The sequence below is a fragment of the Sinocyclocheilus anshuiensis genome, unplaced genomic scaffold, assembly GCF_001515605.1.
Source record: "Sinocyclocheilus anshuiensis isolate Anshui unplaced genomic scaffold, SAMN03320099.WGS_v1.1 scaffold1144, whole genome shotgun sequence".
Lineage (NCBI taxonomy): Eukaryota > Metazoa > Chordata > Actinopteri > Cypriniformes > Cyprinidae > Sinocyclocheilus > Sinocyclocheilus anshuiensis.
In genome coordinates, this window is record NW_015551101.1 from 862,753 (window position 1) to 877,201 (window position 14,449).

General features: G+C 34.9%; 2 protein-coding genes across 2 annotated transcripts in view; both read right to left on the reverse strand.

The window, feature by feature from the left end:
* Positions 1–1,206, reverse strand: part of LOC107662783 (tumor necrosis factor alpha-induced protein 2-like) — a 37,963-nt gene extending 36,757 nt beyond the window's left edge. Inside the window, exon 1 of the mRNA XM_016452882.1 lies at positions 1,052–1,206. The gene's annotated coding sequence lies outside the window, so the exon portion shown is untranslated. The remainder of the gene's footprint in view (positions 1–1,051) is intronic.
* Positions 1,207–2,726: 1,520 nt separating this feature from the next.
* Positions 2,727–14,449, reverse strand: LOC107662758 (protein phosphatase 1 regulatory subunit 14A-like). Its single transcript, XM_016452837.1, has 4 exons — positions 14,164–14,449; positions 4,779–4,859; positions 4,420–4,452; positions 2,727–3,830 (listed from the first exon to the last, which is right to left on the reverse strand). Exons 1-4 carry the CDS (start codon positions 14,392–14,394, stop codon positions 3,696–3,698), a joined length of 480 nt encoding a protein of 159 aa, XP_016308323.1. The 5' UTR covers positions 14,395–14,449; the 3' UTR covers positions 2,727–3,695.

Consider the following 14,449-nt stretch of genomic DNA (forward strand, 5'->3'; position numbering starts at 1 on the left):
TATATATATAAATTTATATTACTTTTTATTTCATTATATTATATTTAATTTAATTTATTTCTTTTTGCTTTTTACACTCTAGTTAGATCTGGTTTTGTTATATAATGACAGTTTAAAGTGTTAAATAAAAATATTATGACAGTTTGATGTGGTACATCTTTATTTATTTATTTATTTTTTTGTGTGTTTTAGCATTTTAATTAAGATTATGTAATATAACTACATTTAAATAATTTGAAGACTTATTGAGCTGCCCTGGAAGTTTGCTGATGCCCCCTAGTGGGCCCCGGCCCCCAACTGAGAACCACCATTCTATGGCATATTCATTTGTGGGGGAAAAAATCCTCACAAGAGAACAAAACTACACAAAATCAAAGAACATATAAGCCAGACTAAATGTAAAAAAGTCTGTTCACTTATTATTCATACTTCTCTTGTTGTTTATTTAAGAAAACCAAAAAAGTGCAAATTAATTTCTCACATTGTTGGGCCTATGCAGTTTGACGCAACATGAATACATTTTAATGTTTGATTTTAAGGATTTTTGTTGTTGTTGTTGTTTAACATTTTTAGTATCAGTTGGATTAAAGTCAAATCTGAATAGAAACGTGAAAACCAGCTGATTACAAAATCTTCTGTACTTTATTTCTGTCCACTGTTTTGAGACGAGATGTCCAGAGAAAGTGATTTATCAAAAATCAGTTCCCGACACATGTGAACATCATAACATGGACCATGCTAAATAAATCAATAAGTACTCAGTCATATTCCACAATTATAAAGCTTTTCAGTTTTGTTTGAGTGTATTAATACAAGAAGTGTACAAAAAGTATGAAGGCTGAAGTATATTTGGCATTCATTTATATCATACACAATATCCACTCAGCTCAGCATGACGTCAGAATAACCCTCTTCACCCAAGAGAAACAGTTGAACCCCATGACATTTGAACTAACTTAGTACTAAACGAGCCTCCACTTGTCATTTCATCAATTTTGAACCTCCGAAATGTCAGAAAGCCCTGTCAAACCAGACAAAACGTTCCACTTACCTTGTTTGGCAGTGAAGCGATGGTAAATCCCTAAATGTCTCAGAGCAGGGACATCCCAGTGTCCCAGAGGTTTCGTATCTGTGGATGTGTTTGTGTCTTAGTTTGTCACTGTCAGTGTCCAACTCAGAGAGTAACTAACTCTACATGTGCTGTCGTCCAACTGAAAGCACGTCTGAAGCCCGGGACTGGCTATAGTCACTTCCTGAGCTGTTTTGGAGCGCAAAAGACGATGCTTTTTCCTCAGGAAGCCGGCCATCCCCTTTCCTTTCCACCAGCTCTGAGCTTCCCCCACCACCTCTTGGGCCTCTGGGATCATGGGCACTATGACTCCACTAATTGCTCTGGGAGGCATGGATGCAGTACAGTATTTTTTGTTTATTTCTTTATTGACTGGCATGGATATGTGTGCTTATGACTAACATGACTGGTCATCACTGGTGTGTGGTGTGAGGGAAGTGGATCTGAGTGTGTAGGAGCCCACTGTCCTGCTTGGCTTTTGTCTGAAGCGTGTTTGTTGATGCTAAGCGTCCTAGCACATCTGAAGGTGTTTTCCCAACTGTGGGTTGAAATAAGCAGGGCAGACTGTTCCCCGGTCAATGAGTGCACCTGCACCATCTCTACGTGGGGTAGTTTGTTTGTTTTCTTACAGCATTGTATTAGACCTGAGGATCTATAGAGGCTTTGATCAGCACTGTGGTAATCAGTGCTATTTATATTGTTTACATCATAGGAACAAGCATGACTTTGCTGCTTGAAAGAATTCGCACAGCTCTATCTGAAAAACAATGTTTCTTTTGCTTTCTTTTTTTCCCTTTGTTGACAGGCCTCACCGTTGACATGGTATGTTTCAGATATAGCTTGTGTTTACAAAACGTTAACTTTGTACAGAGTTTAAAATCGCCATTCATGTTTTTCCATCTTTCAACAAACAATATTGCTGATTGATTGTCTGACTAGTTGTTAATGAAAGCTGAATAAGAGCTGCTGCTACTAATGCCAATGTCTGTGAATAAAATAATTACAGTTACGATTTTAAATTATAAAACATCTTCTGCACTGATTTTTAATCTTAAACGGTTTGTAAGGGAAGTGAAACACATTTATGCTATACAATAACATACAATAGCATTTATAACCAAAATAGCTTAAAACAGATTGACGTGCACAGAAGCATCACTGCCCTCTGCTGTCTTTTTCTGATATTTTTTACAGGTTAGCTTGTTAGATAGATACAAACATCCATAATTTTAACGTAATTTATTCTGAAAATGTCTTAATTTATCCTAATATTTTTTTTCACAAACTCATAAATCTGTCATTATTTACATTTGTTTATGTGTGTAAAAATTAAAAGGCAGAAAATCAAATACAAGCACAAAACTATTTGCATTTATGTACTTTAGTAAATATTATAATAATAATGATAATAATTAACTGAAGACATACAGTAGATTTATTATTATTTTATTTCACAAAGATATAACGGGCTATACAGCATTATTTATTTCTGTGTTCTTTAGCTTGTGTGTTTTTGTTTCATTTAAAATGAAGGCATACCAAAAGATAAATAGCCCGTTATAATTTTGTTCAGTTTCATATCATTTTAAATATAAAAGAAAACATACAAGTGAAACAAGCAAGTAAAACTAAAAACTAAAAAAAAAGTAAGACAAATTTCTGGAAGTCTGCCACTGTACAAACAAACATACCGGTGCATTATACAAACTAAAATACAGAGCTAGAAGAGAATCAACTCAAGAATTTCTTCAAAATGTGGAGTCTTCTTCAAACATATAATAAATTTGACCAGCTTGAGTAATTCATATAGTAGCAGCAAACATATTAACAATACCTCATGATTTTGTTACAAACCAGCCTTCATTTCTATACTGGGAAAAAGCTTAAGCTGTCAGTTTTAATGAAGCATATTAAATTCAGCACTGATATTCAAAACTTTTTTTTTTCTGAAAATTAATTTGATCCTACAAAATCTAACCACAGACATACACAACACAACAGGGAATTACTGTAACTGATTTCAAATCTAAAAAGCACTTTGCCAAAAATCTTTGGTCCATTTGTGAAAAACTCATGGGTTCAGCATAATCTAAAAAACCAAGAAATATTTCATGAGAAAAATCCTTAACATGGGTCAGTATTTCTAAGAAAAAACTATTTAAAATGGCTGCTATGCACTGTACAAATGGTTTTCACAGATGAACTAAAATTCACAAAATTAACTGTTTTTATTAAAGCCAAACAAGTTATTTAATATTTCCATATAATCCTGACTATAGTGGGTTATACTAACGAAAGCAATTTTAAGGGATCAGGTAGAAATAATTGCTTAAATTAACAAATACACGTTCAGTGAAAGCACTTCTATTGTAACAAACGAGACTCTCATTTATAATTGTTTCAAAATTTCAAAATTATTAAGACAACTTTTCACAGGTCCATGCAGTGGTCAGTCACTCAGTGTTTTACTCTGAGCTTTAGGCAAGATTTTTACATAAATATTTTTATAGCGTTTTTCTGTTTTGTTACTTGAAAAAATGAAGACAGCAGTATGCGCTGCTGATGCCTTGATATGACGTGGTTTTGATACAGGAGACTGAAGAGCTGTAGATGTTTGAGCAGATGCTCAGTGTCTCTCAGTGTCAGGAGAGCCCTGGCGATCAGAAAAGATGTGAAGCTGGGGATGTTCAATCCCATTGTTGTGGAGATCTTCTTGTTTCTGCAAACCATGAAGTTTATTCATCAGTTCTGTGATGAAGACCTGATGAAGATGAGGAGAAAAGCACATCATCACAGAAGAATTTTTAAAGACATGAATGAAAACACAACTTAGAGATAAGACCTGAATATTTTTTTAAAGTATTAACTTGTCAATATCAATTTCTTCAATTTTGTCAACAGAGGGCAGCAGAGGATGATGCAGTGTTTGTAGTCCTAAAAGTTTTAGCTGGTTAGCATGGCCCATTTAGCCCCTGCTGGTGGTTATTGTAACTACATCATCTGGCTTAAGAAAGTATTCAGCAAAAAAAAAAAAAAAGATTCCCTCAATTTTCTGGGTATTATCCCACAACACCCACGTTTTGATAAAGAATTTTGTCTAATCATTAACACTGTTAGTCACTATTTCCTGCAGTGTGACAGTGAGTCACTTTTATGTCTACAATAAACTCAAACACTTGCAGGGGGTTATTTAGTTAAAGATAAAACATCAAAGCTATGTGCAGAAAAGGACAACACAACTTTGTTTGAAATGAAAGAGCATGTTTATTTCCTATTGTTTGATAGAATTATAACATGGATATCAGAAGGGAGGTAGAGAAAAGGGGAGAGAAAGAGGTAGGTAGACTTACTTCTGTGTTGTTACCGCAGGTATGAAGGATGTCCTACAAGAAATAAAAATCGAGAGATTTATTAAAGAGCGTGACAAATCTTGTCCCGGCTGAAAATGGATTTGAATGGTTTAATGCTGGATTGATTCTTTTATTGCAATTAAAGAGATCTTGCTAGTTAAAGGAATATTTCATTAAATAATTTGTTCCAAAACCCTATGGATTTCTGTCTCATGTGGAAAACAAATAAAGAAACTTAAAAGAAGAAATTGCTCATAAAAGTAGCTCATATGATTCACTATTTGGGTTAACTGTTCCTTTAAACTAGTTAAATATACCACATACTGGTTTCTTCATCAGTAGTTTCAGAAAGCAGATACCTTAAGCTTCTGCATCCTTTCTTCATCACTCTGTAGATCTAGTAGCTCATCAATGTTCACTTCCTCTGGCATATCCTCTTCCTGTGAGGAGAGAAACATTTATGGCAGGGGTGCCCAAACTCGGTCCTGGAGGGTCGGTGTCCTGCAGAGTTTAGCTCCTACTTGCCTCAACACACCTGCTGGTAAGTTTCTAGTATGCCTATAAGAGCTTGATTAGCTGGTTCAGGTGTGTTTAATGGCCCTCCAGGACCGAGTATGGGCACCCCGATTTAAGGCCTCTTCACACCACCATGAAAAACGGTAGGCTGAAAGAAAATGTAATTTCACTCTCTGACAGTAGATGGCACATCTAGAAATCAAATTACACCGGTACACAAAGCGCTGTGCAACTTTCCGTTTCTGACACCCACTCCTCATGGAAAAGAGAGGAAGTCAAACAGTATTTATAAGATAGCCATTTCCGAGAGCACTGGCAAATTACAGACCCATTTCAAATCTTAATTTTTTTTTGTCTAAAATTTTAGAAAAGGTTGTGTCTGCTCAATTGTGCTCCTTCCTGCAAAAAAATTATCTCTATGAAGAATTTCCCCACCATAGCATAGAAACTGCACATATATATAATTTTAAGTCCTCATCATAGCACAGAAACTGCACTCATTAAATTTACAAGTGACTTGCTTATTGCATCAGACCAAGGCTGCATTTCATTGCTAGTTTTACTTGATTTTAGTGCTGCGTTCAACACTGTAGATCATGATACTTATAGATAGATTATAAAACCATATGGGTATTCAGGGACAGGTTTTAAGATGGTCTAAATCCTACCTGTCTGACCGTTACCACTTTGTTTATTTAAATGGGGAATTATCTCAGTTAACGCCAATGGAGTACTGCAAGGATCTATCTTAGGCCCTCTGCTATTTACTACCCCTTGGTAGTATTATTAGAAAATAGTAGAAAGATTAGTTTCCACTGTTATGCTGATGATACTCAACTATATATTTCAACAAGACCAAATTAAATTTCTAAATTATCCAAGCTAACAGAGTATGTAAAAGATTGGATGACCAATATTTGTTTTCTATTAAATTTGGATAAGAGAGCATTTTCTCATTTGGCTCCTAAACACTGCAGCGGCCTTCCTGATATTGTTCAGGGATCAGACACAGTAAATCTTTAAATCTAGATTAAAGACATCTCTTTAGCCAAGCGCTCACATAATACATCTAATAACCCTGCACTCTACTTTTATCTAATCAAAGGCATATTATCATTCCTTGCTTAAAATGTTATGAACTGTAGCTACACTAATTATTCTCTATCTGCTTTTCAGTTTCTGCCACGGGATGGGCATCCCGTTAATCATGATCAACATTTGTACTTGAATACGTCATTAACTAACTGCATGATTTGTACTATGATAACTGATACATCTCTGCCATACGGACATCACTTTGACATACTGAAGTCACCTCTGATAAATTGCTCTTAACTGTAGAAACATTCTTTTTCTGTGAAGCTGCTTTGCAACATTGTGTATTCTGAAAAGCACTGACTATACAAATAAATGTGAATTTAAAAAAGGTCAATTGAATTTCCAGATTCTCGATGCATGAAGCAGAGGTCACTTAAAACCCATCAGCTTTATATTGGTAAACACTGCGAATTTGCATGTTAAAAGTTCCGAAATAAATCCGCTGTGAAATTTGTGTGTAATATTCCTTATGTGAAATTCCCAAATTATGAAGACCGGAAATGCAAGCTCATGTGAAGATGTTTTGCATTTTGCTGCTTTCCAAAGTTCAAGTTTAAATGTGTGTCTAAAAGAAGATCAGTACATCACAGCATGATCTCTTAGCTTAAAAGTACACAAACATTAAAGCTACAGGTTTGCGACACTGCAGGAAGGTGAGTGTATATTTTTAAATTTAGGATTTATTATTTGTTATATGTTGATTTTATTTATTTTTTAAAAAGACACCAGACCCACTTTATATTAAGTGGCCTTAACAACTATGTACTTACATTTAAATTAATAATTTGGTACAATGCACTTATTGTGTACATACATGTTTTTACATTGTACTTATATTTTAAAAACACCTGCATGTAATTACATTTATAATTACACAGTTGACCCATCCCTTACACCTTAACCCACCCTTAAACCTACCCATACCACCAAACCTGTCCCTAACCTTACCCGTATCCCACCTCAATAGCAGCAAAAGTGTTTTGCAATACAATATGAACACAATAAGTACATTGTACTTAATTTTTGATGTAAGTACATAGTAGGCCACTTAATATAAAGTGGGGCCAAGACACCATAGAGTATGATGTCATATCACAACCATTTCAGTGGCTGAAGAAATTTAACATGCTCAATGTCTAGTGCAACTGGCTAACCGCCACTCATGGAATTTCACCACACAAAGCTAAATGTGACCGCACTTTTAAAATGCATATGGCACTGAATTTTTGCACTAAAAATGTCTAATACATAAAAATGGTCTAATAATAATTATGACAAAATGCTAAAATCGGAGTTCATCATTAATGCATTAATTAATAAATGGTGTGAACAGAGCATTTACAATTAGACTTAGTTTATGGCTTAATAAAAGAAACTCACAACTGTTACATACATTGTAAAAGGAAGAGTTGCATTAGATATGCACATTCAGACCTATTCTCACTTGACTGCCCACCACATAAATCAATGAATCCCCTGCTAAGCTGTCTCTAAATGTTAGAAGTCACACTAAATGAGAACAGTGGTGAAATCAGATGGACCAAACAGCCTTACAGAGCTCAAATCAAAGTATTGTCTCCTGCTCCATTCAGCAGCTGTCAATCTAGGCCAGGCAGCTGTCACTCAGCACTAATCTATTGTATGGGAATTAACAAGTCCCGCCCTTCCCTTTTATTCAAACCACCTCAAATACACCTCCAGATAAACCAGACTACTTATTATTTAATTAATGGCTTAATTCTGCATTGATTTTAAAATCGTAACTGCAGTGGGAAAATAATTTCCTCTAATAGGAAATGGTGTACCTGAAAAATACAACCTATTATTTATGGTGCGCACCTCTGTGTTTCAAGAACTATTTCATTTTCACTTCCCTTTCTATTGTGGCTTGGTGCCTTCGAAAATAGGCCAAGGTCAATACTCATGTCCTTCCAGTAAATCATTTACAAAAACAAAATCAGCTTGAAACCTGCCACCCACCAGCAAATCAGAATGAAAACATCACAGCATATTTTCTTTTAATATATGCCTATCTTATAATTTATTTGATCCCTTGATGACCTCTGTGCTTGATCTTAAATGAATGGTTCACAAAAAAAATGTAAATTTGTCACCATTTACTCACCCTCATGTCGCTCCAAACCTGTATAAGTTTCTTTCTTATGTTGAACACAAAAGAAGATATTTTGAAGAATTTTGAAGAACCAAACAGTTGGTCCCCATTGACTTTCAGTAGGTAAAGAAATATATGGAAGTAGTACTGTTTGATTACTAGCATTCTTCAAAATATCATCTTTTATTTTCACAACATGAGGGTACAGTAAATGTTGTTGTAAATGATGACAAAATTATCTATCCCTTGAAGCACAAAGGCTGTGATTTGATACACATTCACGGAAAATCAATTTGGAATGTTTGTAAGAAAAGTAGTAATGTCTGATTAATTAACAAAATGTTCAGAACAGGTTCAGATCATTCATGGAAATGATCAGAATCAAGAGATTTCAGTTGTATGGACCACTATTATGATACTATGATAAGGTGCTTTTGGATAGTTTTTTTGGAAAAGTTTTTTTTTTTTCGTTCCACAAAAGACGGAAAGTCAGACAACATGAGGGTGAATAAATTAACAACAAAATTTTGATTTAAAGGAATAGTTTACCCAAAAATTTAAATTTGCTACCAAATAGAGTCACAAATTTGCATCCAAATAGAGTTTATTTCTTCATCAAAACAGATTTTGATAAATTTAAACGGTCACTTCTGGAAAAAATATGAGTCCATAATGCATAATGCTTCCTCTATCCCATGTTGTCCTCTCACACCAAAATCCACCAACATATTTGTTTAGAACTGCTGTTTTCGCTTGTAAATGAGAGGACACATATTTTAGCGGAAGAAATGGTTTGAAGTTAAAAACGCCTTAATAATGAATTAGTATATTACAAACACACAGCTTTTCACTTTATATGACATTAATGGACTGGAGATTATTGTGATGTTTTTATCAGCTGTTTGGACTCATTCTGACGGCACCCATTCACTGCAGAGGATCCACTGGTGTAAAAGCAAAGACAAATACAAACTCATCTACATCTTGGATTAGCACTTTTTTATTTTTGGGTGAACTATTCCTTTATGGATGAACTATTGCATTAATTGATTTGTTATCATGAACATACTAAGATACAACTAACAGATTCAGTCTAACTTAAGTTAACACCAAGTACTGCAACTACGTTAACATGATTACCAAAGCTCCAAATTGCCATCAGTATGGTGTACATCCAGCAGGTTAAGAGCTGGTCATGCAAGTCAGTGTGTCTCCTGATAAAGTTACGGATAACTACAGGGAACATGGTTGGCGTGGGACTTTCAAAATCCTGAAACTAACACCACCGTTGAAAGGTCAATCAGAGAAAGATCCAAGCTGAAAGCCCTACCAGGGCATCAATGACCTTTCTTTTAACTCCAAATGCCACTGAAATGCTGTGAAACAAACATAACCCTTCACATGCTGAACGTACAGGGTAAACCTTTAGTAACTGAAAGTTTGTGCTTTTGCTTTAGATTCGTTCCTGAGCAGAGAAGCTATGCACCTTCAATAGAAAACTGAAAAGTAGTGTACCAAATATCTTCAGAATTTATTATGTGTAGATATTCATGTCAATTTTGGTTGGTCATGGTTTATTTAATGTTGAACTATCCCTTTATTCAAAATAAACCAACACAAGCAATAAAATAAGCTAAAACAACAAAAAAATCTAGATTTTATTTTACCCCCTCAAGTGTAAGTCTAGAAAAAACCTATGAGGTAGCCTAATTTTGAAAGTGTGGTGTCTAATGTAAAATTATAAAATGTTATAACCCCAAGGGCATTTTTTAAAATAATATTTGAAAATATATTTGAAAATATTTTATCTGGGAAGAAATTGTGAGTAAAAATCTTTTTAAAAATCTTTAAAAGTCTTAATCCTTATAAAGTATAAATAAATAAATATATAGTATAAATATATAAAAAAATTATACACTATATAAAAAAAAAGTAAAATACATCTGTTAAAATACATTTAAAAAGTTAAATAAATCTGTTGTACATTCAAACTCTTTCATAAAGAGACATATTTTTGCATGATAAACTGCAAATAATACTGCATTAACTAATCTTACATGCTATAGATAATCTCTGATGGAGCACTGCGCTCGCACTTCAGCGCCTCTCATGTCAGCTTAGTCCAACCAGAGTAAAATGTCAGATCTTTTGTGCATCATCTGCCCTTAGGACTCCATAAACTGTGATGTAACAGTACGCCGATCCACATTAAATGCAAAAGTGCATGTGAGATCAACACGGGCTGACATGGTTTAGTCTAACTATTTACATTACATGCCTTTGACGGAATTGTTATCATTTATCCACAAGAAAGACCTTTTTCACAAGAAACCATTTAGTTATTCTTCAAATATTTGTGCATGCAGAATAAATGATTTAATGCAGCCTTTGTTTACTAGTGACCTCTTTACAAGCTGACCGTTTTAGGAACAAGAACTCATCTACAGGTCAACTCTGAAATGTAATATTCTAAATGTGGATCTGTTTTGCTCTTTGGTCCTTGTGATGCTGATATAAGCACTTTGGCTGAATCCATTCTGATCATCATCAGACGTTAATGCATTACCACTTCTCAAACTGAACTGATAATGTACATCAAAACATAAAAAATGCCTTTTATGCATTAAACATGTAACATCCTTTATTGTGAATAACACAATAAATTCCAGCTAATGCTAGCTAGCTAATGCTAAACTTCTCAACTGGAGTTACATTAAGATCAAATGGTGACCCAACATGGTACCAACCAGTACTTAATGCAGTCTGGGTTTTCTTTTCCTTCCATTTCAAAGTGCACACCATGTTAGCATGTGCCTAATTTGACTGTCTTATACCAAGTGACACATTCATTTGCATCAAAATACCACAGATTATGAGTGAATACATAACCTCTGACATCTACAACAAGATTTATGAGAAGTGGTTTCTCCTTTCCTTTCAAAAGTTGATCAGCCTGTTAATTTAGCTACCCCAACCATGCATGATTACATTTCACAAAACCTTTTTATGTTATTTTTAGCATTTAGCTTTGTTTTATCCATAACACTATCAGAAAAGACTTATGTAGTACAATTGCTGTTAACTATTACTCATTTTTTGGATTTCACATATGTCAAATCTGTAGTGCAAAGTTTTGTGACTACGTTTGGCCCACTGACATGGAATAAAAGATGAACCAGCCTCTGGACTACAAATAAACATGAATCTGTCCACTACGGGACTCTAATCTAGGCTTTTTTATTAAGCTTTAATAGAGCAGAGGACTAATGGTCCCGCTTAATGGGGCTTGTGATGCCCTGTCCGTGGACCAGTTGGTAGCGGGTAGTCGTTTTGCGGGATGGGGGTGGAGGACAGTTGCAGGAGGGCTTTCTTTGTGTGATACAGTGACATATGGGGTCTTCATTTCTACAGCCCCCATCCCCCTTACTCATAAGAAACACCCCATGAGACAAATATACCATCAATCAATCCCAGGACCATAAGAGCAGGACGTAGTTGGGCCTGCTGCCGACAGGAAATGAAGGGGGGGATCTGATTACAGCCTCAGTGGGGGCTGTTTCTTTTTTAGCACCAACATCACATCATAAAGATGACAAAAAGCTGATTGTTAGGATTCGTCCAGTCATCATGTACTCTTAAAGAACTGGTAAAAGTTGTCACTGGGGTGGTACCCTTTCAAAAGGTACTAATATGTAGCATTTAGTTACCAATATGTACACTTTAGGAGCTAATATGTACCTTCAAGGTACTATTATGCACCCTTTAGGGATAAATAAGGTACAAAGATGTACCTTTTAAAAGGATAGGATCCTAGTGGCAGCTTTTGTACCTTTTTTTCTGACGTGTGATATTGTGCCATACTAGTGTGTACAATTTACATGGTACTACTTCTTTATGCTACATTTTAACAAATGTAATATATATATATATATATATGTAAATAAAACAGATTATTACAATAGCTATTACAATGAAATAATATTTCATGTTTGTCACATAAATTACATATTTTATTCAATGCAGTCCTTGCTGTTTCTTATTTCAATGTACAATTTAAAGTAGACAGTGCAAAAGCAGCTAGACCCTGTTTAAAAAAATAATGGATTTACATGAGATTAAAATATGCTACTTTAATTAGTAACAGGCAAATTTGGAAATATACAGATTGTGAAACATACTGCTTTAAAACCACTAATTATAGATGTTGAAACTAAATGTGTTGCAACACCCCTCGATCTCTCCTACAAAATTTCATAATTATCGTGGCAGGACGCCATGTGCGTTCCAGTGTCAGAGCTCAAGCATCTGCCTCCTCACATCGACCATCACAAAGCCCAGTGACTGTGAATGTTTACTGTTTTCCAGAAGCCTGCTGGCATCCCATCCCAGAGCTTTCCATGTAAGGCAGCAAGCGCACCAACAAGTCTTGACCGCATCTTTAAACATTTAAGGTCAGCCCCCTGATCTTGCTGCTCATGGGAACTGGACCCTCTGAGGAAAAAAATCCCCTCTGTCCTAAAATACCCCAAGACACAGGAATGTAAACGAATCAGATATAAATTGCTAGCATTTCTGCATATCAGACATGTTTACTTGTCTTAGTTTTTCAAGCCTCACAGGAGAACAGGATAAGTAGCCTGATGTAGCTTAACTATGTGTGCTAAATCAGCAGCGTAAAGACCATTTGGAGATGCAAATCATGTCAAAGTTTGAGGGTAAAAATCTTCACAACTTACTTTTGTGGTCTTAAATAACGATTTCTTATGACTTATGACATTACAAGATTTTAAAGAATTTAATAGTGATATTTCTGCTAATATTCATTTTCCATCCTACTGATGGAAAAGTAAGAAAAAAAGGTAACACTTTACTTAAAGCCTTCATGTATAATGCATTATAAAAGTGGGTTTAATGCATTAATTATGCCTTGTATACACCTATAATGCATTGTACAATCTCAGGAATGTTTGTAAGCAAAGTTAATACATTATAACACTTATCAACTCATTGTTACACTTTGCATAATTCAGTTATAATTAGTTCAGTTCTCTCTCTCTATATATATATATGTATATATTTAGTATATATAGTTCAGAAAGCCCATCTGGAATTTTCTTCTAAAATGAGCATTTGTCTCAGGCTCCTACATTTATGTTCAGTTATTACTGAACCTACATATGAGAGCCTGAGAAAAATGCTCATTTTAGAAGAAAATTTTAGATGAGAGCAAGCATGAGAGAGAGAGAGAGTATAAATACAAAATACTAGCTTGTATAATACACAAACACACACACACACATATATATATATATACACACACACAAAATGTGCACATGTAAATAGTCTACATAAACTAAAACTAAACTAAAATGAATTGCTATAAATATTATATATATATATATATATATATATATATATATAAACCCTACTATAATAACACATAGTAAAAATTGGTATCAGCTCGTCATTGTTTACACATATATCACAAAAGGCTGTCGTTTCGTGGATTTGACCCAAGAAAAGGTTCACGCCCTTTATGAATAAACATGCAGAATAATCACTGATTAGCACATCAAAAGGGACTCAATCAAACATTATTTCGAAACTTACTTGTGGAATTAAAATCCTTTATCGTATTTTACCATCTTTGCCATCAGACATTTTACATTCCATTCTGAATTCAAACGGTGTGACACCTGCTTCACAATTTGGGACACGTAGACTAGGTGCACATTTCCACGTGGATAGTGATGATGTTAAATCTTCCTCCCACGGATAGAAACTTTATTATTCAATATTATTGCGTCTTACCAATTAATTAATTCCAGACATAAGACATAATCAGCAATCAAGAAGATTTTTATCTTATTTTTTTTATTTATCAGAAACGCCTTTGCTGCTTCCATGTCATTAAATATTAACAGAACTATTTGAAATTCTTCATACTGAATATGTATGTCATTTATTACATTTTATTGTACTCGTGTAATATAATTCTTTGTTACAAGAGCACTCACCCTTCCCAAATACAGCTCGTCAAGTCCACAATCTATCCACTTTTCCACATCCAGGCGCCTCTGGAGTTCCCTTCTGTTATATTTTACGGTGACTCGTGCTTGCCTCTTCTGCACGCTCAGTCCAGCTTCCCGGCTGGTACCACGGTTCGGTGAGTGGATCTTATTGTTATAACGCCTCCCCACCCGATTCGCAGCCATCTCCAGACTGACCCCACGGATGGACACTTGCATACAAATAATTGATCAGGAGTCTGGCGGAGTAGGTGCGCTGCTCCAGCACGAGGGA